Source organism: Lynx rufus, unplaced genomic scaffold (genome assembly GCF_022079265.1).
Source record: "Lynx rufus isolate CCGP_SWC_20201006 ecotype Redwood Valley unplaced genomic scaffold, mLynRuf1.p SCAF_9, whole genome shotgun sequence".
In the NCBI taxonomy this organism is placed as follows: domain Eukaryota; kingdom Metazoa; phylum Chordata; class Mammalia; order Carnivora; family Felidae; genus Lynx; species Lynx rufus.
In genome coordinates this window covers 104,629,034-104,654,570 of record NW_025814897.1, presented here as the reverse complement: position 1 = coordinate 104,654,570, position 25,537 = coordinate 104,629,034, and the positions used below count along the sequence as shown (strand labels likewise).

General features: G+C 41.6%; 1 protein-coding gene across 1 annotated transcript; it reads right to left on the bottom strand.

Moving 5' to 3' along the window:
- Positions 1-7,481: 7,481 nt before the first annotated feature.
- Positions 7,482-21,615, bottom strand: LOC124505484 (membrane-spanning 4-domains subfamily A member 3-like). Its single transcript, XM_047071448.1, has 7 exons — positions 21,447-21,615; positions 16,738-16,909; positions 15,954-16,088; positions 13,211-13,267; positions 10,887-11,045; positions 8,538-8,639; positions 7,482-7,916 (listed from the first exon to the last, which is right to left on the bottom strand). The coding sequence occupies exons 2-7, from the start codon at positions 16,891-16,893 to the stop codon at positions 7,887-7,889; spliced, it is 639 nt and encodes a 212-aa protein (XP_046927404.1). The 5' UTR covers positions 16,894-16,909; positions 21,447-21,615; the 3' UTR covers positions 7,482-7,886.
- Positions 21,616-25,537: the final 3,922 nt, after the last annotated feature.

Sequence of the window (25,537 nt, the reverse complement as noted above, 5' to 3'; positions counted from 1 at the left end):
TCCCAGCACTGGCCCCACTCACCCTCACAAGCTAGCAGAGTAGGACGTAGATAAATGAGATCAGGTCTCCAATATGTCAGATGCCGCTGGAAACACAGGAGATTGTAACAACTCTACCTGATAAGGGCTACGCAGCGTTCAAGGAAGAGATTCCCTGAGCCAAGTATCATTTGAGCCAGGATTTAAAATTGCTCACCTCTCCCTCAGTGAAATGAGACCACATCTGCTGGCAAATTGCCTGAAGAAATGCCTGTTGATGGTGTTTCCTGGGAGCCCGGAATAGTGCATGATGCATGCAGCAAAAAATTAGAGACTAGGCTTGAGATTTAGACGGGAAATAAATGGAGGATGGTCTTTGGTGTTCGGACAGGATACTCGTTTGCAAGAATTGTCAATAGCAAAATGCAGATCAGAAACGGAAGACATATCTTCGGGCTTCCAGACTGTTTCATATGTGGGTTTCACCAGCCCCCTCTTCCCACCACTCTTGAGAGGCCTACCCTCTCCTGGACCCACATGTGGGTCCTTTCAGCACGCACTGTTGTCTTTCACAATCTCGAACACTGAAACCTAGGCCAACATGACTTTCCTGTTTTGGTGGAGGCAAAATCGTCCAGATGAGTTTTAATCATGCCTCTGCCTGAAAGGAAGAGATAATAGTTAAAGGTTTCCCGAAGGCCGTGTATTTCCTCCTCCGGGCAGTGTATTTGCAGGCACTTTCCATCCATGCGACATCTTTTCCACGAGCGAAGCTTCTTCTCCAGGTACACACTACACACTGGATTTGTCTTTCCAAACTCAGAACAAATTTGCTTTCAGATCCCATCTGAACAACTGTTTTCTCAAACTGAATGCTCAGTTTCCTTGAGATAAGTAGGCACCAGTTTGCATGTTACAAATGGAAAGTTGCTATCTCTTAGCGGGTATTTTCTGATACTCCCAAAGGAATTATTACAGCCTTATTCTCTCTGTCTCCCCCTACCCACCCTCTGGTTTCTACAACCCAGAGTATGGGTTCAATAAATACAACAGAGGGATGCCTGGGTGGCTCAGTCGGTTAAGCGTCCAGCTTTGGGTCAGGTCATGATCTCGTGGTTCGTGGGTTGGAGCCCTGCGTCGGACTCTGTGCTGCTGGCTCAGAGCCTGGAGCCTGCTTCGGATTCTGTGTCTCCCTCTCTCTCTGCCCTTCCCCCACTCACGCTCTGTCTCTCTCTCTCTCTCAAAAATAAACATTAAAAATTTTTTTTAAATAAATAAATAAGGGTGAGAGGCCCAGAGAGGCCCAAACTGACACCAAACTCCAGGAATCCCTGGGAAACTGGGAAGGAAAGGAAGGAAGGAAATAAGAAAATATTGTTCTTTTTAAAAAAGAAAAACAGGCCAGGTGGCTCTAAAAAAAAAGAAAACCTTTGTCTCTTCATGTACATGACTCCAGAAATGGGAAGAGAAAGATTGACACAGACTGCCTCAGGTGCTTAAAATCTCCTTGAACCCTTCTTTGAAATTGGAGCTTATCTTCTGGGCCACTGAACTGCCAAGGTCCTGCACGTGTTCATTCTTTATCTGCTCACACTCCTTCCAGCTCCCCAAATGGCACTTTCACAGGGAAAATCATACGCATGTAATATATTTGTTCTCTTGTGACCAAAAACATCTGCTTAGTGGGGAGAATACGAGACACCTAGAATCATGGGCAAGGGGCAGACATCAACTCGTATTCCTCGTATGGATGACGAGCTTGTGAGATTTCCTGAATCCTCTGCCTTTCCCGCTGCCCTCCTAAAATAACTATATTGGGATATTTGCTCATATTCATTTTTTACTGTTTTCAGTATTATTCCAAACTTTCCACAATTTCCTATTCTTTATCGGCTTATTGGTGAAAATGTAATTTTTTTAATGTTTGTTTATTTTGAGGACAGGAGGGGCAGAGAGAGAGGGAGAGAGAGAGAGAATCCCAAAGCAGTTTCCGTGCTGTCAGTGCAGACCCCCACCTGGGGTTCAAGCTCATGAACCGGGAGATCATGACCTGAGTGAGCCAAAATCAAGAGTCGGATGCTTACCTGATGGAGCCACCCAGGTGCCCAGCAAACGTAATTTTATCTCCCAGTACCTTCCAAGTGTGATATAAATTGCCTGTCAATCCTCTTTTTCCCATTGCTAACCCTGGAGAATAAGGTAGCACAGATTATTTCCCGGATCACCTGTCTGCCCTTGTTCCAGTCTGGACTGGTTGCCTCTAAGCATGTCACACTGCGGTCATCATAGTACTTTCCATTGCCCTGTCTGACACTGGGTTCCCTATTTCCTTGATCCCGTGTGTTTCTCTTGCTTAGTGTACCATTGCAGGTCGGTAGTGTTAACCTTAAAGAACAAAAACACCGAAAACAAAGACAAAACAACAGCCAGTTGTTTTAACAGCAAAATGAGTTTGCTCAGGAATAGCAAAGGAATTTGCAATTTGAGACAAGCAAAGTATGGCAACCTGCAGGCGAGTCCAAAGAGACCAGGGAAGCTCAGCTTTTATTAGATTTCAGAAGGAAAATAAGGAGGATTATTCTGTACAAGAGTTCATTGGTGAAAAACAAGGATTTGAGGTTGTGGTGGCTTTTCACTGCCTGCAGGTGGAGGTGAGTGCGTCGTTGCATGGACAAGGAGAAATCTTTCTTCTTTTTCTTAAAAGCAGAAAATAATTTTTTTATGTTTATTTTTGAGAGAGAGAGAGAGAGAGACAGAGTGCGAGTGGGGGAGGGGCAGAGAGAGAGGGACACACAGAATCCGAAGCAGGCTCCAGGCTCTGAGCTGTCAGCACAGAGCCCGACACGGGGCTCAAACCCACGAACTGTGATGGGGCGCCTGGGTGGCTCAGTCGGTTAAGTGGCTGACTTCGGCCCAGGTCATGATCTCGCGGTCCGTGAGTTCGAGCCCCGCGTCGGGCTCTGTGCTGACAGCTCAGAGCCTGGAGCCTGTTTCAGATTCTGTGTCTCCCTGTCTCTGACCCTCCCCTGTTCATGCTTTGTCTCTCTCTGTCTCAAAAATAAATAAACGCTAAAAAGAAAAAAAAAATTTTTTTTTTAAAAATAAAAAAAAACCCCACGAACTGTGAGATCGTGACCTGAGCCGAAGTAGGATACTTGACCGACTGAGCCATCCAGGCGCCCCAGAAGATAAAATCCTATGTGAAAATATCCTCTCTTGCTAAAATAATTTTTATCTTCCTTCCTCCTGCTGGTCAGGCAGGCTGGGGTGGGGGTGGGGAGTGGGGGGGGGGGTGAGTGGTATGTGTGTGAGAGCGCCCCCTGCAGGGCTCCCTAGCTCCGTTTTCAATTTACTCATGGTCAGGGTAGAACACACTCTCCAGTTACGAGCTGGGAAAGGGTTTTTGGGATTTTGCTAGCCTGAACATTTCCTGTTTTACATCCTTGTACTTGATTGAATTCTAAAGAGGCATAGAGTTTGAACGGGAAAATATTCTTTTGCTCAGAATCATTCACTCTATTTTCTTCATCTATAGTTCATTTTAGCAATTCCAATGTAACTTTTAATTACAAATATTTGTATGTGCCATGTATTTTCTTTCTAGAGATTTGTATAATATCTCTTCACCCATAGAGGTGAAAATACATAATGTTTGGATTTAATGTAAATCTTACACATTAATTTTACTGGATAGTCAGGGGCCATTTTTGAACTGGAGACCCACCCGTGTACTTTGTTATAAAAAAAAAATTATCCATGTATTCTTTTTTGATAACTTCCTCATTTAAAAAGTCTATTTCTTTCATCTTTGTGGGCCACTTATTAGGGAGATGGCAGACATCCAGAATTTGTCTCTATTGTCATGTCCTTCTCACATGTAGAATACACTCATTCCAGCCCAATGGCTTAACTCATTCCAGCATCAACTCAAAAATCTTAATGATGTGGAAAACCAAGGCAGAAGGAAAAAATTAATTTTCCTCACAACTTACAGCCATTGACAAGTCCTTAAGAGAGGCAGAGTGACCTTTGGGAGCTCAGCTGTCTTAATGATGACACTTTGCTAAGGGCAAAAGGGAATCTCAGCTTAACATTATCCTGACCCCCCAGGATCCCAAGTCTACTTTAACATATAAAAATGCCTTTGAAAACTTCTTTATCTCTACCCCCTCCCAAGACATATTTTGGCAATCATACTCCAAGCTTATGGTCCCCTGATAAACATCTGAAGTGTCTCATGACTGAGTTTTTACTAAACAGTAATAAATTATCTTTTCCTAACAATAGCTAGCCCCCTCAAGGTCCTGGAAACCTTGTTTCCAAAATTCCTTAGAGACTTAGGCTGTCCCTAACCCCTTCCCAACCTGAATGTATATAATCAGTCACCCATCACAAACCCAGTACAGCTTTTCCTGCCCAAGGTCTTGTCCCCATGCTTTAATACAAACACCTTTTTTGCACCAAAGACGTCTCAAGAATTCTTTCTTGGCCATCGACGCCGAATCCCAACACTTCAAGCCACGTCATTAAGTCCCGAGTCTCAGCTAAGCAACATCTACATCAGATATGGTGAGACAATTCATCTAGAGGCAAACACTTTTATGGACTACTCCAGTTCATTTTTAATCAGCATCAAATTGTGACAATTTATCTAACCCTTTCTTGGGTTGTGGCTTTATTTTAAATGTTTGACTTCATGAATTATTGTTCAGTGGAAATAGGGACAAAGTGACTCTACAACTTATAATTTTATCTCTTAAGGTTTTTAAAACTTTATTTATTTACTTTGAGAGTGAGCAAGTCAGGGAGGGGCAGAGAGAGAGGGAGAGAGAGAGAGACTAAGGATCTATACTGATCTTTAAAAAGGAAAGAAAATTTCCCCCACTTGTAGATGCACATATAGTGAAAAAATGAGCAAGATCTTGAAAGGAAAAATCATACAATTAAGGAGAATAACTGAAAACTATAAGACATTAATGAAAGAAATTGAAGAAGACAAAATTAATAGAAATATATTCCATGCTCATGGACTTAAAGAATTATACCGTCAAATGTCTGTACTACCCCAAAATAATTATACCATGCAACTAAAACAATGTGGTATTTTCACAACAACAACAAAGTTCCTCAAAGAGGAAGTTCTGGATAGATGCTTGAATGTTTGTGTGCTACAATATAGTACATAAATTTCTAGAATTATTAGCTTTCTAAAAAGATGATGATGATGATGATGTCATTCTCTATAAAAGTAAATTACAGATGTATTAAATAATCATGTCTCCATGGACTTGAGGTAAGGAAGGGTTTCTTGCACAAAACACGAAAGGCATAAATCATGATGAAACGTTGAGTAAATACAACTACAACAAAAACGTGGGGTGGAAACGTAACAAGAGCTAACAAAAACATCAAAATAAAACAAAACAAAATCAGAATGGGAGTAGATATTTGCAACAAATGCTGTTGAACAATACAAACAATGTATGTGTTCCTGAGACTTTCAGTTCCAGAAATAGGCTAAATTTCAGAGGTGGTTAGGTGAGAGTTCGATTTCTATTTTCTGAAATTCTCTTACATCGCCTTCAGTTTAATACTGAGGTTAGTTTTTGCCACGACCACTAGTAGCTACTAGTTCCAGCTGCATCTTAATTCACAAATACATTGCTCATATTTTACATTTGTCAACAAAGACTCCAACTTAATGATGATAGTTCCACAACTGAATCAAGCCTTGGTCCAGGAACATTTTATGGGCTGATAGAGTCACAAATGGAAGTGTTCTGATGGATCTGGATCTATCATGGTGGAGCCCAGGGTGAGGTTAACTCCCCCAAAATCTCAAGGTTGCCATCAATCTGGGGATAGCTAGAATGAATGCTGGCTAGTCAATCACAATATCCACTACAGGATGTCAAAATCCTGTAGCGATCCTGTTTTGATCAAAATTTGTTAGCCGTTATCTTTGGCAAAATGCAAAGAAATGATTGATTTATTTATAACATATTAGAGGAGAAAAATAGAATTAAATAATGAAAATGTTGATACAAATGTTACTACAAATACCTTTCCTTCAACTGAAGTTTTTTGCCTTGTGTACTGTATCAGATTCCTAACCAACCTTTCCTCCACTAACTCCTTCCAAAGGAGATCTCTAAATTTCAAGTAAGTGCATGGCTTGTCCATATTTATCCAGTGGTGTGCTGGTGGATATTCAACAACTGGCTTTCCAAAGCTAGAGGGTGGGGTGGGAATGTGACTTGTGGCTTCTACCAATCTCTGAGGTGTAAATACTACCACCATAGCCAATTGTCAGCTACGAAAAATATGTTAACTTGCGGTCCCTGCAAATTTAAAATCAGCTCTCACAAGTCGATATAAGCCAGCTCAACACCACTGCAGAAATTTTCAACTGCTTCTGAAGACTCCTAGAGTTGCTCTGTCTTGTGGTCTCCTGTGAAGCGTGTGCTTTTTCTCTGTCCAAAGTTTTACCTTGCCATCTTTCCCACACACATCAAAGTTAGATACACTAAACTCTCCTGTTAGTTCCCTGGATATCCCCAATTCTCTTCAGCTGAAAGACTTTTGCATGAATCCCCCTTCATCGTGCAAATTCTAGTAATCGTTAAGACCTCATTTTAGAAGAAAAGTCTTCTAAATTTATAATACAAAATATATTATATATACAATGAGTGTGTGTGTGTGTGTGTGTGTGTGTGTGTGTGTGTTCTGAAGAAGAGAGGCAACAATTAGTAGAGAAGAGTATGAAAGAATTTTTGCCCATGTGGTAAACATGATGCTAAGAATAGCCTATGGGTATGAACTTACAGACATTATGAATGACTCAGCTCAGTATCAAGAGAGGGGAATTAACTTCTAAATCTGAAACATAAGCACTTCAGCAGAAGATAAATCGGGAACCAGATATATCAGGAGGAGACTTAACATCAAACTGCCACCTTAAAAAGACAGCCATTGATGTCACCAGGGGGATGGGAGGAGCCACAATGGAAGTGAGGGTTTCTGCCATCCTCCCTGCACATCTGACCACCGTCCCACCCCAGCCTTAACAGCATTGGCGGCACCAACAACGGCCACTTAGTACTTGCGGTTCTACGTACCACTTACAAGGGCTGAAGCCTTATAACAACCGATGAGGTAGTCCATTGATATTACACCTATTTTATGGATGAGGAAAAACAGGTCAGGGAGCTTAAGTAACTTGCTCAACTTCACACAGGTAACAAGTGACGGTATCACAATTTAAACCCAGATCTGCAAGGATCTAAAGCCCTTATTCCTTACTTCTCCGTTTTACAGTTTCTTGCCATCCTTTGAAGAACAAATGTTGATTGATATTGCTCTCAAAGTCCCCCATCGACACCATCGTTTACGTAGCAGGGCTTGTGGGAATCTCAGAAGCTGACCGAAATAAAACCTCTGAGACATGACCCTACCCCCCTCAAATGTGAGAAAAAATGATCTTAATGATGATAATGATTTTTTATTTGAGGTTTTACAATGCTGACGTCAGCTAAAGTCAAGAAGCATTTTTCTGCAATGCAAAAAACATCTGACTCATTTTCCTTCTCAATGGGTGGTTCGGAGTTGGATTTAGAGAGAATTCATAAAACGGGAATTATTCTGCCTGCTTCCTTTAAACCTTGTAAGGCAATGGAGTAGGTGGGTAAGAAGAAAGAGCACTGATTATGGGAACAACTTTGGAGTGGAGAGCACAGAATTTACAAAAACAAAAAAGTTGAGTCAGATATTCAAGTTTCTCATGCTTCGTGCTGTAAAGAGAGGAGGCTCCTGTCTTCCTGAAGTCTTTGATGAAGCTCTGACTCATTGGAGAGTTGAGGTTGAACTTCCTTGCTCTCAGATTTAGTTTCATCAGGAGGCATTTCTGCTTACACAGAATTACCAGGTGAGGAAATCGCCTGGAAAATAAAACATCAGTTTCCAAGAAAAGGATCATCATCTCCCTCTCCTTCCATCCCTTCCTTAATCATCATGATTATCGTCAATAATATGTGTTCACTGATTACTACTATGCTAAAGTTTTATATACATAGTCCTCCCAACCAATGTCAGAAGACAATGAAAATGTTTTCATCTTATAGGTGAGTTACCTAAAATCTAGAAAGAATTCATGGTTTTTCCTGGGTATACAGTTAGAAACTGACAGGTTACATGGAAATTATTGAACTTAATTATATCTGTATAAAAATATGTTAAATATTATTATATTTATTATATTGTAGTAACTGTATTATTATTTATATTGTCATTTATTATCACACTAATTATATTACTATAAGATCATACTGTGATGTTATAAATGTATTGAATATTATTTTAAATATATTGTTTCCGGTTAGATTTTCACATCAGAATCCTTTTCCAGCCTTCATTCCATCCCTCACTTTCATACAATCTCTAACTCCAGGGACCCCACAAATCCTTACTACATAAAAGTATATCTTTTCAACTTTGGAAGTCGGAGAGAACCTTAAACCTTAGTAGACCATGTGAATTATTAGTCATGGAAACAAACTCACCTCTCTGGAATTACATGCATTTTCTGCACACCACATGGCTGAAACAGAGATGCTGATGCATAATTCCAGCAAGGTAAGGATGAGCATTAGAGACATGATGCCCTAGGAGATATGATGCCTCATATGACACATAGTACAAACATTCAGAGGGAAAACATGTCATCAAGAAACCAAATATAACATCTCCCTCCCTTAAAACAGAACAAAGTGAACCATAGATTAGGTTTAAGACACAGGCACACACCAACATTCTTTAAGAGACACCTCATCAACCTAAAAACATAGAAACTGGGGCCTGGGGGGCTCAGTTGGTTAAGCATCTGACTCTTGATTTTGGCTCAGGTCATGATCTCACGGTTCGTGGGATCAAGCCCCATGTTGGGCTCCCTGCTGACAGCATTGCCCTGGTTGGAATTCTCTCTCCCCCTCTCTCTCTCTGCCTCTCCCCTGCGTACCCTCTCTCTCTCTCTCAAAATAAATAAATAAACTTTAAAAATAAGTAAATAATGGGGCGCCTGGGTGGCTCAGTCGGTTGAGCGTCTGACTTCGGCCCAGGTCATGATCTCGCGGTCCGTGAGTTCGAGCCCCGCATCGGGCCCCTGTGCTGACAGCTCGGAGCCCGGAGCCTGTTTCAGATTCTGTGTCTCCCTCTCTCTCTGACCCTCCCCTGTTCATGCTCTGTCTCTCTCTGTCTCAAAAATAAATAAACGTTAAAAAAAATTTTTTAAAATAAGTAAATAATAAATAGATAAATGGAAAAAATTTACCTGGAGAGAGAGATACATTGCATTTCTTATCAACCACGTGAAGTGGTCACAGCTGAAGAGGCTGTAAAGGCAAAATTCTGATATTCTTGCTAACGTCTAGGAATCTGAGTCATAGCCAACTAAAGAAATGAGTAGGTAGTTCAGAACAATGGACAAAAGTGACCCCCCACCATTTCATTAATGGGATTTTATTAGAAGGTTTATGTGTCTATGCCATCCCTAGAAACTAAACACTAAACTGAAATATTAAACACAAAATTACTAGACTAGCGATCCTGCTATTATCACTGAGGCACCTCGAAGGAGAAGCAAACACAAGATTGCTCCAGAAGGAAAATACTACAAAACCCACCTGAAAACAACAACAACAACAACAACAACAACAACAAAAAACCCAGACCCATAGAAATATAAACTTAGATAATTAACAATACATTTCAGAAAGAAAAAAAATGAGGCACAAACTTCTTTGTCAGCAAACAGGAGGACTGGGAGTCAGGCAGTAAAAATAGGTCATCAAATAGGTCATCACGGAGAAAAAAAGGCAAATTTAAAAGAAAACCTTAATTCTAAATTGACCTCAGAAGAGGGAGAATATCTAACGCAAACAACAACATCATTTGAAAAGTTTCTTAGGGAGCTTCCCTTTAAAAATAATATACCCCCCAAATTCCAACGTGAAGTACCACATTCCAAACTTCGGTGACTCATGATTCAAAAATCCCAGGTCACAGAGAACACTGTAAACCTCCCAAGTCAGTTTTATTAAGTAAGATATGAAATTTTAAAAATTTCATTTAATCTCTCTGGGGAGTGTAATAGTAGCAGCAGCAGTAAATACTAATATTATAACACAATGTGCACTGGGTTTTTTTTTTTATTTTTTTTAATGTTTACTTATTTTTGAGAGAGAGAGACAGAGTGTGAGCAGGGGAGGGGCAGAGAGAGAAGGAGACACAGAATCCGAAGCAGGCTCCAGGCTCCGAGCTGTCAGCACAGAGCCCGATGTGGGGCTCGAACTCATGGACCGCGAGATCATGACCTGAGCCGAAGTCGGACGCTCAACCGACTGAGCCACCCAGGCGCCCCAATGTGCACTGTTTTAATTGCTCATCAAATATGAACTTGTTTAACCCTCACATCAACCCTGTGAGATTGATGCTATTACCATCCTCATATCAAAGATGAGCAAATTGGGGTGCCTGGGTGGCTCGGTCTGTTAGGCATCGGACTTCAGCTCGGGTCACGATCTCACAGTTTGTGGGTTCAAGCTCCGCATCCGGCTCTGTGCTGACAGCTCAGAGCCTGGACCCTGCTTCAGATTCTGTGTCTCCCTCCCTCTCTGCTCCTCCCCTACTCATACTCTTTCTCTCTCTCTCTCTCTCTCTCTCAAAAACTAATAATAAAAAAAAAAAAAGATGAGCACATTGAAACACTATCTAATTTGCCCTTCATTGTAGAGCTAATAAGTGGCAAAGCCCAGATTCAAATCAAGGTAGCATGATACCTGATATGATATTCTTCTGTACATTTGAGATCATTTGGAATATTTTATAATTAAACATAATTTTTGAAAACATACGTTTGATAAGATGTCCATGCAAATGCATAAGTCCAGTGACTGTGAAGACGGACATTCCTTGAGAGAATACTTATTAACTGCTAAATTGATCGAGACCAAAACAAACCCAACTAGAGCAATGGTAGTGCTGGCAATATTCATTCCAAAATTGTGTTCCACCTAAAAAAAGAACAGGAATTTTCAATTAATATAGGAAGCACATGCTTCCTTCCTTTGGTAGCAATTCATTTAAACCCCCATCTAAGACCTGCGGGTCTTAAGAAGAACTTTGGTTCTTACTCTGAGGAAAATATAGAGTCCCTGGAGGATTTTGAGCAAAGGGGCAATGCAGTTAGATTAATGGGAGCACTGAGGTCTCAAGCAGGACTAGTGTAGACAAGGCCAGCAGTAGAAGCAAGGAACCCGGTTAAGAAAGATGGTGTCTGACTGGATGAGAAACAGTCAAAGTCAGATTTAGCTTGAACATAGGGCCAACAGGATGTGTGAATCAACTGGATTCAAGATTGTCAAAGAAAGAGAAGTCAGGGATAATCCTCAGGGTTTGGGCCTGGGAATCTGGAAGGAGGGAGTGCCCATCAGCTGATATGGGGAGGAAATGGAGGGAGAAGGTTGGAGGAGGAAGATTAGGATAGAGTTTGGGAGATTTTAGAACTCTTAAGTGGAAGCAATGAGATCCACCGGCCTGTTGCCCAGAGGGAGATCTAGGATGGAAGTGTTTATTTCAGGGTTGTGGGCATGCAATGTCACTTGAAGCCAGGAGCATGGATGAGGTCACCAAAGGAGTGAGTAGGGCAGGTAACAAGGAATTGAGTTCTGGGGCACCCCAACTTTTGAAGGTCAGAGAGAAGCAAAGGAAAGGAGATTGAGAAGGGGACACTGAAAAGACAAGAGGAAACCAGCTAATGGAAGTGATCTAGAAGCTAAATGAAGAAATTATTGGAAGGAGGAATGAATGATCCACTGCGTACTAAATGCTGCCCACGAATCAAGTTAGATGAGGACCGGGAATTGATCTCTGCGTTGCCAACAGAGAAATCAGTAGTGATCTTAAGGAGAGTGTTTACAAAGATGTAACAGGGAAGAAAATAAAGCCTTATTTTAAAACAATGCCCTGGGGCGCCTGGGTGGCGCAGTCGGTTAAGCGTCCGACTTCAGCCAGGTCACGATCTCGCGGTCCGTGAGTTCGAGCCCCGCGTCGGGCTCTGGGCTGATGGCTCAGAGCCTGGAGCCTGTTTCCGATTCTGTGTCTCCCTCTCTCTCTGCCCCTCCCCCGTTCATGCTCTGTCTCTCTCTGTCCCAAAATAAATAAACGTTGAAAAAAAAAATTTATAAAAAAAATAAATAAAAAAAATAAAACAATGCCCTTCCTGGGTAGATTGGAAGTTCTTACTCGATAGGTAGGGAAGAAAATAAAGCCTTATTGGAAAATAAAGCCCTTACTGGGTAGATTGGAACTGGAGACAGAGTGTAGATAATTCCTTTGAGGAGTTTAACTACAGAAGGAAAAGGAAATTGTGCCCATAGCTATCAGGAGAAAATAAGGTCAAGGTATTTTTTTTCTGCTTAGATTAGTAACTGGATGCTGATAGGCTGATTGAAAAAATCTAGCAGAAAGACATTTGGAGTGATGCACTCAGGTGGGAAAAAAAGGAACAGAATCTAGTATTCAAATAGGGATGACAGCTTTGAAGAAAATCAGAGTCATCTACGGTAAGAAGTTAGAATAAAAAATGAATCGGTTCAGACCTGTTCTGTGAAGTGGATGTTAGAGAGGGCATCTGAATGTTCTTTTCTAAGGGCTTGGGTTTCTCAGAATAGGGAGCAAGGTCATCAACAGAGAATAAAGGTAAAAGAAAAGGGATTGGTGTTCAAGGTGGCCATCCATGGAGAAGGCAGAGTGAATGAGCTAGGAAAGGTGTGTAGCTGGCAGAGAGATGATTTAGTGAGAACACATAACAGGGACTTATGAAGTGTATAAGGAATCACTAAAGGAATAGAACTTTTGGCTTTTGGGTGTGGACTTAGTGGTGGGAAAGGGTACACTCAAAGTAGTTAGAATTAGTCAAGTTTCACAACACACAAAAATCAAGAAGCCTTTTTCTGAGCTTCAGATTCATCAAATATTCAAAGTAACCATCCCAGGAATCATTCACAATCTCCATGATTTTCTGATAATTTACCATCTGAATGCCTTAAGAGAATTTTCTTGTGCATTACACAAGACTCGGTGTCTCAGTTGAATTCACCAACCTCTACTCTCTTATTAATGGGTAACTTATTTCTAGTTCCACAATCATAGGAATACAGGAAGAACTGCCACTTACCAACTTTTTTGTGGGCTTTCTCCCAGCTGCAACAGACAAGGATCCTGAAACAATAAACTGTTTAAACACAGGAAATGAAACAGATAAGAGAACATTAAGTCTCAACCATTTTCATTTTGTCCTCCGTCAATTAGTAGATATCTAGCAATGGTTGCATAAAATTTCTTTCTAAAATTCACACTCTATCACAGAGAATTATACTCGATGTTGCTCATCATTTCGTATGAATAAAATTTTAAATTAGTTAAAATTTTGAGCAAACTTGATATTTTATTACATCTGTTTTTATACATTATATGAGCGTGCATACTTTAAAAACATAAGATTAAGACATATATGTAATGTGATATAATTATCTTTATGCTTATACTTATATTAAATGTAAATAATATTGGGGAGCCTGGGTGGCTCAGTCGGTTAAGCGTCCGACTTCAGCTCAGGTCACGATCTCGCGGTCCGTGAGTTCGAGCCCTGCGTCGGGCTCTGGGCTGATGGCTCAGAGCCTGGAGCCTACTTGCGATTCTGTGTCTCCCTCTCTCTCTGCCCCTCCCCCGTTCATGCTCTGTCTCTCTCTGTCTCAAAAATAAATAAACGTTAAAAAAATTTTTTTTAAATGTAAATAATATTTATTTACATACACATGCATATATAACGTCATTCTCATATTCTGACTCAAGCTTCAGATGAGGGTTTGATTTATTGGATTAGATGTTCTGAAAGAACTTCAGCAAGTCTGTCTACATTGCTATACCCACTCATTTTAAATGATTATTTTGATAAGCTATTATTTTCATGACTCTAATTTTATAAAGTGAATTCTCTACAAGTTGATGGCTTTCTCAAAATTTCATGCTGTTTTATACCCCACAAATTCTTACAACAATTTGCTGAGCCACGCCTATGGTTTGAGGGCAAAGTTGCCAAAATCATGGAGAGCAAGAGCTGGCTCCATAGATTCAATTCTCGAATATTCTGCCTGAACACAAAGGAACAGGCTTCAGATTCCACGTCAAATAACAAGATGGTTATCACGAGAAAGTTCAGGGTCACTAGAGCTTTATGGTCGAGAGCATATGCACCCTGACCCTATCTTCAGCTTGTATTCATTCAGTCACCTAGGCTCAGTTTTTGCCTACTTCTTTTTCTGTAAAATAGAGATGTGCATATCCCCATGTTAATATTACTGACCTTATAGCTATATGGGGATGGAATGAAATGATACATGATGAGGTCTTGGAAATTGGCCCGGCACACCTAAAGCACTTGTATTATTAACAATAGCTAAGGTTTTTATGTATTTTTTCCCCATTTAAAAATGGCCCAAAAAGAGGGCCCCCATGTTATTTCTACTATCTTACTGAAGAAACTAAAGGGTAAGAACTTAGATATTTTTCTCAAAGGTCAATAAGGATGGGTAAGAGGAAGATTGGTTCATAGAAGGAATCACACGGTCAATAAACAGCAGGGCCTGTATACAGAGGGAAGGGGAGGGAGACAGGGGTGTAGTTGCAGGTAAGGCCAGATAATGTCGTGGATCTTAGACTTTACTCCATCAGCGATAGACAGAGCCGGGGCAAAGCTTCCAGCGATGGGAATCCAATGGTCAGATTTGAACCTTCATGCTGAGGATGCTTTCAAAGAATGAGCTCTGGCTTCCTGACCACATTTTTCCAACATACTGACCCCAGCTTTCTGAGAAAAGAAAACTCTTTCCTGATGGAATAACTGAAACACTTCACCATCCTCTGTTCTACAATATGGAAGCTTTCCATTTAGATAGTCAGGATTCATTATGCAGAGAAAATGTGTACTTCAGGTTTTCTAGAAAAATTCAGACTCCAAGTATTTCATCAAAATGATAGTAGGAACTACCTAAAAATTTCAGAAATGTTAAATCCAAATGACGTGTTTTATACTGCATCCAGAAACTGAATGTCATCTTTTGTCAGCATATGAGATTGTTGACAAATTATGAGCAATTTTGTTTTAAAGAAGATCTGAAGGTCAATGATTCTGAAAAACTAAACTCATGAATAAATTAGAGCCCCAGATTTGCTATAAATTTATATCTTCTTCATTTGCCAATTACATGTTCCATTTACTATTTTCAACTAAACTTGCCCATCTTGGATTTCATGGTAGTCTGAGACCAAACACTTATAAATTCTCAAAGGTCTAACACCAGAATAGACAAGAAAAAAAAAAAAAATTAGTGTCTGATTAGCAAATAGTTCCAACTAATTATCTTTTTAAAAAGAAAACATCAGGTAGTTGATAATCAAATAACAGACTTATTTATTCAAATAAATTTTAAAACCACCTAGAACCAAAGCCTATTTTATTGATTCCGTTTTGACTCAAATAGGGGAAATCAGTCTTCTGATTTCCAGACTGTAATCAGCAGGCAAATCTCTTATCTCCCAAACCAGGACTCTCTTGACTGCACAAGACAATTCACCAATACTCATTTTTCATTTGATTTTCTTAGCATCCATAAATGTAATAGCTGGATTTAATGCATGAATACATCAAGTTAATGTTTGAGACTTAATTTGTACTCAGCAAATGTGATTTCTCTTACTCAGGAAGGCACTTTGTTTTTAAAAGTTGTGTAAGGAATTACAAATCAAACCCACAGCATGCAATCTCCAAATAACCTAAAAACAACACTTTAATAATCTAACACATTTCTAGCAGTGGTATCTAAGAAATGATCTATGGTCAGGGGAACATGAATACGCACAAAAACAGCACCCCATAGTGGGTAGCCTGTGTAGAAGACCAAGAAAAATGGGCGGAAGAGACGAAATATGCTTTGTAAGGCACCTAGAAAAACACCCAGAGCCAGAATTGTTGCTCCATTCATGATCTGGACGGCCTATAAGAAGGAAAAAAGAAAAAAAAAAAGCATAATGGTCATGTACTAGTGTCCATGGAGAAGAGACCATTTGAATTTTCTTCAGAAAGGAGCTATCATTGCTGGAAATGATGATAATGTCAAGCTTAACTGGGCAAGGCCTTATTCTGGGAGGTTTTTGTTCTATGCCATTCCCACCGATCCCAATGGCAGCCCTTCATCACCACGTCTCTCCCTCCTCCTGTCCATTCTCACAAACTCCTTCCAGACAGTGGTAGAAAAGTAGAGGCAATATGGCTGGCAACACAGACGGGGTCAAATATCTTCCTAGCACACCTTGGGGCCATAGTATGATGAAGGCACTCAGACATTAAACAGCAGTTCATCCAAGCTTTCGTCAATCCAATTTTTAGATCTAAAATACGGAAGGCATTCATAAGAACTCAGCCTCCCGAGGTGGTGGTCAGACTGGAGTCCATTCTCCAATGCTGACAGGACAGTTCCTACTCCCCAGGTCTAAAATGGGTCCCAGTCTTTTCTTAAAGAAGCAACATTATTGACTTAGTGATGAATAATTCAGAAATCTCTCCTGATGAGGATAGACAAGGTTTTCCACATGCTATTTATTTTCTTCTGTCTTAAACCAATTTGTAAACTAAAGATGACCTACCCCAAGGGCCTGTAACTTCTCCTTCTGGTGATTTTGTGATCCATTAATGGGCTGGTAGACAGAGTTATTCACCACCTCTGGTTCCACCTGGCTCGCTGGGGTACCACCTGCTGAGGCTGCCTCCAGTTCTGCATTCTCATCTCCTTGGGAGGCCATCTGGGGTTATTGATGGCTATCACAGAAAAGAAATCCAAAGGTTTGATGTTTTCCCTTTCCCCACCAGCTACAATTTTTTGAGTGCAACAGCAGGGTTCATTTCCGTCCATACATCAAAATGACTCTCCACAAATGGAGCATCAATTTACATTGTTGAATTTCATTTTGTCTTGGAGTAGTAGACACCATCAAACTACTGTAGTAAGTCTAAGTGCCTCACATAACTTTGAAACAGTGAAGTGTGATTCCTTTCTCATTTTTATATGTATGTATACATTACATAGCCCCTCTTTCTTCAAATCAATCCTGGACAACCAGACAGATGGTTTCACTGAGAGTTGATCTCTTGGTTGAGGAAAATGACTTTGGTCACCTCCCTATAATAACAAGAAGTATAATTTATTGAGTTGCTACTACATGCCAGGTACTGTCTGGTTGCTGTGACCGTGTTAACATATTTAATCCTCCCAACAATCTATGTTGCGATATTATTATTCTGATTTTAAAGATGAAAAAATTGAGGCATAGAGAGGTCAGATAACTTACCCACACTTAACACAGCTCATAACTGAATTCAGCTCTATTAGGGACATTCTACTTTAAGGTCGAACATTTTTTAATCGTTATGCTATATAGTACTATATGGAAGATACCGTTCTGGGCCACCGTTCGGTACAGCGGAAAGAGTTTAAGCACCGTGGAAGAGACGAATCTAAATCCAAATTTGGCCACTTATTAGTTGTGTGATCTAGTAATGGGAGCCTCAGTGTTCACATATGTAAAATGAAAATAATTTTAATTTCATATTAACATGGCAAGAGGCAACTTTGATAAGGTCTGAAGTCCCTAACCTAATAGACAGTTGGTAAATGTTAACTTTAACTCATACTCTGCCTTGTGGCAAAAAAAAAAAAAAAAAAAAGACTCAAAGTATTGTATATAAGGTTCACCAAATAACCACCTCAATCATTACACCTAAAAAAGATGTGTCGCTAAAATATACACTGGGGGCGCCTGAGTGGCTCAGTTGGTTAAATGTCTGACTCGGTTTCAGCTCAGATCACCATTTCATGGTTCATGAGTTCAAGCCCCACATCAAGCTCTGCACTTTCAGTGACTTGGGATTCTCTCTCTCTCTCTCTCTCTCTCTCAGAATAAATAAATAAACTAAACTAAATTAAAAAAAAAATATATATATATATATACACACACACAGTATGTTCAATCTTGAGCAATATAACTTCCTAGTGGGAAAACTGATAAAGGGAAACTTGTTTCAGATGAAGCCACAACAGGGGCTTCTCGTGCCCTGTCCCTCCTCCTCAGTTGCAGACCCAACAGGAAGAGAAGCACTTGGCATCTTCCAAGTCAATACCACTTTACTATCCCAGGGAAGAGCAGCCCAGCCAACAAGAGGCTGTCACAACTAAAAGCTACTCTATTTCCAAGTCCCAGTCTGCTGCAAGGGACTTTTTGTGCATAACAGTAACTCCTAATTCCCCTCTTTCCCTCTATAAAAGAGCAGTTCCTTCTTTTTGTTGTCTGGACTCACATATGATTTTGTGTTAGCTTGCTTGTCCCAAATTGCAATTCTCTACTCTTCCTGAATAAACCCATTTTTGCTAGTAAAATAACTGATAACAGCCTTCTCCAACACAAAGTGATTGCAAAATGCTTCTCTGCTTTTACAACCGATGAGGTGGACAGTAGGAGATTAACCACAGGGGCACCTGGGTGGCTCAGCCGGTTAAGCGTCTGACTTCAGCTCAGGTCATGATCTCGAGATCCATGAGTTCGAGCCCCACATCAGGCTCTTGCTGACAACTCAGAGCCTGGAGCTTGCTTTGGATTCTGTGTCTTCCTCTCCCTCCACCCCTCCCCTGCTCGTGCTCTGTCTCTCTCACTCTCAAAAATAAACAAACGTAAAACAAAATTTTTTTAATTCCCTCAAATCCCTCTCTCATCTATGTTGAACATCACCTTGCAAAGCTCAGGCTTAACATTTATCCATTGGGAAATATGTATATATATACATTTTTTTAAAGATTTTATTCTTTTTTAAGTGATCTCCACACCCAACATGGGGCCCAGATTCACAACCTCAAGATCAAGAGTTGCATGCTTCACTGACAGCCAACCACATGCCCTGGGAAATACAACTATATTTTACATAAGATATCTATCTCGCTAAAATGTATTAACGTGGAGAGCGGTGCTCCTTCATGATCAGATACCTGCTTGCCTGTTAGTCTAGCTTCACGCCTCCCCCTCCCTATCTCACAGCTCTGTCCAGCCATGTTTTATTTCTTTTAATGCCCCCCAAGCATCAAGTTCTCAAAAGTCTTCAACTTTCCTTCTCAGTATTATTCCTCTCTTCCTGAAACACGTTTTCCCTCAAGCTCCACCTAGAAAATTTCTGCTCTTCTTCCAGACTGACTCTCAGTCCACATGCCACACTTTCCTGAGGGAAGCCATCTTGAGTCCTGGCCGGGTCTGGAGGAAGCCTCCCCTTTATTACCTCAGAACGCCCTGCCCTCTGCTTCCCTTTTCCTACTACTTACGTGTCTGAACCTCAACTGACTGGATGTTCACCTGTATCTGATGTCTTCCCATCCTGGTAACCCCAGGGCCTAGATCTGTGTCTGTCACATGCTGCGCACTCAGCAAATACATGCTTAATAAATAAATGAACTTTTGGGGGCGCCTGGGTGGCACAGTTGGTTAAGCGTCCGACTTCAGCCAGGTCACGATCTCGCGGTCCGTGAGTTCGAGCCCCGCGTCAGGCTCTGGGCTGATGGCTCAGAGCCTGGAGCCTGTTTCCGATTCTGTGTCTCCCTCTCTCTCTGCCCCTCCCCCGTTCATGCTCTGTCTCTCTCTGTCCCCCCAAAAAAACAAAAAACAAAAAAAACGTTGAAAAAATAAATAAATAAATAAATAAATAAATGAACTTTTGGTCCAGCTTGATGTAGCCATGCCTTATGAATGATAATGTGAAATATGTTTGTGAGGATTGGAGCCTCTCATACAGAGAAACTCCCGAGTAGTTCTGGAAGGAGGAAATCTATCATTTGTTTTTTAAGTTTATTTATTTATTTTTCTTGAGAGAGAGAGAAAGCTGGAGTGGGGGAGAATCAGAGAGAGAGAGGAGAGAGCAAGAATCCCACACAGGCTCCACACCAAGAACACAGAGCCCAATGCAGGGCTCAAACCCACAAACCACAGGGTCATGACCTGAGCCAAATTCAAGAGTCAGATGCTTAATTGACTGAGCCACCCAGGCACCCCTTTAGCCACATCATTTAATTTGACTTTTTTATTTTGTTATTTTGTTTATTTATTTATTTTGAGAGAGAGAGCACAAACAGAGGAGGGGCAGAGATGGGAGGGGTGGGGGGAGAGAATCCCAAGCAGGCTCGTGCTGTTTGCGCTAAGCCCAATGTGGGGCTTGAACTCATGAGCCATGAAATCATGACCTAGGCTGAAACCAAGAGTCAGATGCTTAACCAACTCAGCCACCTAGGTACCTCTTGATTTTTTAAAGTAACTATAAATGGGGCGCCTGTGTGGCTCAGTCGGTTAAGCCTCTGACTTCAGCTCAGGTCATGCTCTCATCGTTCATGGGTTCAAGCCCCATGTTGTGCTCTGGGCTGACGGCCCAGAGCCTGGAGCCTGCTTCAGATCCTGTGTCTCCGTCTCTCTCTGCCCCTCCCCTGCTCACACTCTGTCTCTCTCTCTCTCTCTCTCTCTCAAAGGTAAATAAACATTAAAGAATAAATAAATAAAAATAAAATAACTATACATATCAGGGAGAATTTTCAGACTTCAGGCAAAATAAACTATGTTCAATAATGTGGTCAATTGAGCTTTTTTTTTTTTAATGGGAGAAGTGTAGATTTCCCGAGAACCCATTAAGTTCACCTATCTGGCTTTTAGTGTGTGTCAGGCATTGCACTAAATGCTTTACCCATTTAACCACCATATGTCTCACACATCCATATAAATAGGTACTGCTGCTATGATCCTTTCCATTTTGCAGGCGAGAAAGTGGAACCCCAGAAGACTTAAGTAATTTGCCAAAACCCACAAGGCCAGCAATTTCAGGAGCTGGAGACCCGAACCTGGCAATCTGGCTTTCAGAGTACCGTTACCGTCCCTCTGAGCTCATGCAGAAACTCATTTACTAAATCCTTACTTCAGATGTGTCCAGACCATCCCTCATTCCCACAGCCGGCAGCCGAATTTGGAGGCAGCCACTTGGATTGTATATATCTAAGAGGTGTGTGTGTGTGTGTGTGTGTGTGTGTGTAGGTGGTGTCCGCGCCCGTGTCTTTCCAAAGAAATAACTAGACAATTATGTCTAACATTTTGAACACCAGAGGAACAATCAGACTCTAAGGGGAAGCCATGCTCGCAGCTGAAAGTTCCAAATCTCTACGTGACAACCAACCAGAACACTCTGCAGACATCCTCACGGCCCACTGACTCTCCTGGGTGGCACCCAGGAGACAAGAAAAAAGGGGGCTTTCTCTGAACAGCGAATCTGTAGGGTTTACCTTGGAGGCTTCAAGCGTTGGAAGACATCTTGCCTCTGAAGCCGAGTAGGAGACTCTCAGTAATGACAGCGACGGTGTCCTTTCTGGAAAACTGCAGCCTCTTCGGACTCAGGCTTAACGTACCTTTGCCTGAGGCAACACTCTAGAGGAGTCGGTGAAAATGTGGTGCTGGCTGACTGAAGAGTGTGCCAACCACACGGGCACCTGGGACGACTCTGCTTTCACTGCGCGTCCCCAAGGCTTGCCATTGATTAAGAAACTGGCAGCAGGAGTAACTGTCTGTTGGCCCTGTGACATTGCTTAACATATGGTTGGACCAAGAAATGCAAGCAGGAAGTACAGGGAGATGGGTGGGAAAGCGTTGTGGGAAGGGGGTTGTCGAACAGTCACTTGCCCAGTAAGAAAAGAACGAAGTCAGATAGTAAGAGCAGCGTCTGGAGGAGGGAGGGTGGTCACACGCATCCTTACGTTCAATTCTCACAGGCTTAGACAGGCTGGTTCGTCTGCCAACGTCAAAGATACAAAAATTAGGCAAATTGTACTTTAATGGCATTGAATGATTGCTGCGTACCAGTCATCACTCTAAATGCCCTGCGTGCATTAACTCACTTCAGCTTCACGATGACTCCAGGCCGAGGTACAACGGGTAACCCAATCTCACAGAAGAAAAAACTATGGCATAGAAACGTTAACCAGCTTTCCTAACCGGAGCCAGTGCTCGGCCAAGCTGTGTGCAAACCTCAAGCTCTGGGTAGGGTGAGGTCAGGGTCATGCCTGCTACTCCCAGTATGATTTGTAAATAATGATGCCTCCTGGGGTGCCTGGGTGGCTCAGTCGGATAAGCATCTGAGGTCAGCTCAGGTCATGATCTCATGGTTTGTGCGTTTGAGCCTCACGTCGGGCTCTGTGCTGACAATGCGGAGCCTGCTTGGGATTCTTTCTCTCTCTCTCTCTCTCTCTCTCCCTTTCTCTCTCTGCCCCTCCCTCACTTGCTCTCTCTCTCTCAAAATAAATAAAGTTGAAAATAAATAAAGAGGGGCACCTGGGTGGCTCTGTCAGTTAAGTGTCTGACTTCAGCTCGGGTCATGATCTTGAGGTTTGTGAGTTCGAGCCCCGTGTCGGGCTCCATGCTGACAGCTCGGGGCCTGGAGCCAGCTTCAGATTGTGTCTCCCTCTCCCTCTCCCCCTCCCCCGCTCATTCTCTGTCTCTGTGTCTCAAAAATAAATATACATTTCCTTAAATTTAATAAACAAATTAATTAATTAATAAAGCCTCTCCTCACTTTCAAAAGTACCCCAGCTCAGAAGATACATTATTGGGAAAATGAATAAAAAGAAACCTCGTTTGTGAAAATGGTGTTGGGAAGCCAAAAGCAGGCAACTCTCATGCCCTACTGCTTCCCCGGAATGGCAGAGCCCACAGGAAGAGACCTCCCTTCTCAAGCCATACTATTTTGCCTTCTTTAATACCCAGCAGAAGGAAGAAAGGTGTTTCTCACCTCACCACCTTCTCCTGGCAACAGCCCAGCCAATGAGAGACAGTCACACTCAGCCAACAAGGAGCCCCTACACTTAGAATTCCCTTTTTCCCCCAATGGACTTTTTGTTTCTAACAGCCCTCCCCAGCTCCACCCGTTTCTCGATAAAAGAGTGGTCCTCCCCTTCCTTTTGAGGATTTTCCTATGGTTTGCTGTAGCTTGCTTTTGTCACGTTGCAATTCCCTACTATTCCTGCACCAACCCATTTTTGCTGGTGAAATGACTGGCAGTTTTATTTTTAGGCTTAACATTCCACAATCATCCTAAATAAATAAAGTGCCCTTAAATAGATGATGGGAAGATCAGAGCCAAGAGGCAGTAGGGCAATAAATCACATGTGGAGATTCAAAATGCAATCTTTAGGAAGGTCACAGGACAGAGCCTGGAGGGGGCAGCCCATGACTGGGTGAGGTCCTCATTCTAGAAACTGGAGAAGGGGAAACTTGGTCACGAAAAGAGAAAAAGAGGCCGGATACCATGACCGAAGGAGCGCTCTGGGAGGGGACATGGTGAACTTGGACTCTGAATATGAAGTGAGTGGAGGCCTGGCAGCCAGGAAAATGTAATCGTGTGCAGGAGCTCTGCGACCAGGGCTGGTACCCGAGCCTGGAGTAGAGACTCTGGCGCTTTGGATGACAGAGAAACTCTAAACATAAGGAAATAGCTAACAGGATGGCAGCAAAAGGTATGTTCCTCATGTTTCACTTTAGCCAGAGCCATTGCAAATGGAATACTGATGAAACAGCAGGAGGAGAAGGCGGGGGGTGGGGGGGGGTGGGGGGGGGAGGGACAGGGGATGTAGGGAGGGGGAGGAAGTGAGGGAGGAAGAAAAGGAGAAGGAGGAGGGAGAGGAGGAGGAGAAGGAAGAGGAAGAATAAGAAGGGAAAAGACAAGAAAGTCCTCTCAGGGAAGGAGAGGAAGAAATATGAGTAAGTGAGGAAAGGAGTAGTTCCTTTTAACATACTCGTTTTAAATTAAGAACTGTAGAAAAAAAAAAAAGAGCTCTGAAAGGAAGTTAATTAAACTCTAAGACTTCAGTTGTCTCGTTTGTAAATATAAGACCATAGTACCCACCTTAGAGAACAGCACGTATAAAGATTAAATGACAGAATGCATGCAGAGGTCTTAGCAACCAAGATCTTTACATGCATTGGAAATAAATGAATAAAAATGGGAAGGCTCTTCAGTTCCTTAGAGAGAGAGAGAGAGATTATGAGAAACTGCTTTCACAATTTGCACAGATGACTTCTGCTGGTGTGCAATAGTCCCTAATTTCAAGAGAAAATGTTTTCAAGGATGCTGACTAGCTTTTGGTGCTGCAAGAACATAATGAATAATCAAGCTCAAAATTCAAGTTGTTAATTTCCAAAAGGAAAAAAAAAATGAATCTTGATTTGAATGAAGTCAATATTGCAGCTGTTCATCCACATGGGACCCATTAAGACCTTGAAAAGTGATACATTTCTCAAGCCTTGTTTGTCTTAATCCAGTTACTAAGTACTGTTTGCATCCTTGCTTTTATCCCTACACCCAAGTGCACGCTAATGTGTGCACATACCTACTAAAATCATGCGCTTCTTGGGGCAGTACCTTTATATATCTTAGTAAGCATATGTATTCTTGTTAAGAAAAAAAAATTAGTTAACCATCTAAAATCTCTGACTTTGAAATATGTTCAATGTGTCTGGCTCATTGCTTACTAGTTTATAGCTTTGCAAGTTTCTAAGTCCCTGCTTGGAAACCATGCCCTGCCAGGTGTGACGTTACTTAGTATAATCATAAGACAATAAAAGGTTGTGGTAGACAAAGATTGCTGTTACTAGGGTCTGGAAATAGTGAGCCATCAAATAAAATGAAACCAATGATCAGAAACAAGCCTTATTCTTTCCTGTTTTAGCCTCATGCTATTTTTTTAGACAAGGCGGGGAAATACACTTGTACAGATCTAGTCTTAGACTTTGGAGGAAGGCATTGCATTTTTAGAGTTGCTCAGGAAACCAGGAAGAGTTATCGTGATATTTGTTGGCAAAAAGAGAAATAGCCTACATAGAAAACATTAGTAAAGTGTTCCTCCTCAACTTACAACTATCTCGTGGAATCATTTGGGTGAGCCTCGCTCACCAAAGAAGGACTGTCTCTATTCTCAGTTGTTCTCACTGTAGTAAAAGAGCACTGGAGATGGGTTTAAGAACTTGTTCAAGGGCCAAAGGGTTTAGGAGATACTCAAAGCTGAGCAATCCTCAGATCCTAAGCCACAACTGGGGAATATCCTCAGAGTCAATGAGTGGGGTGGTTCCCAAAAGGTAGCTAGGGGTCTGACTTGTCTAGGGGCTCTGGTGACTGAGGAATGGCCCCCTCACCACCAAGAATGATGTTTGATCAACTCAACACCCCTAAAACAAATAATACAGTGAAGAAATGGGCAGAAGAGACAAATAGACACCTTTCTAAAGAAGACATCCAGATGGCTAACAGACACATGAAAAGATGCTCATCTTCAGGGAAATACAACTCAAAACCACAATGAAATACCACCTCACACCTGTCAGAATG

Coding starts and splice junctions, on each gene's coding strand:
- LOC124505484 (XM_047071448.1), bottom strand. CDS start 16,893: ATGGCCTCCCAAGGAGATGAGAATGCAGAACTGGAGGCAGCCTCAGCA. Junction 16,089..16,737: donor AGAAGTTACAGGCCCTTGGG/GTAGGTCATCTT, acceptor TCCTTCTTATAG/GCCGTCCAGATCATGAATGG. Junction 13,268..15,953: donor CACTATGGGGTGCTGTTTTT/GTGCGTATTCAT, acceptor GTGTTTAAACAG/TTTATTGTTTCAGGATCCTT.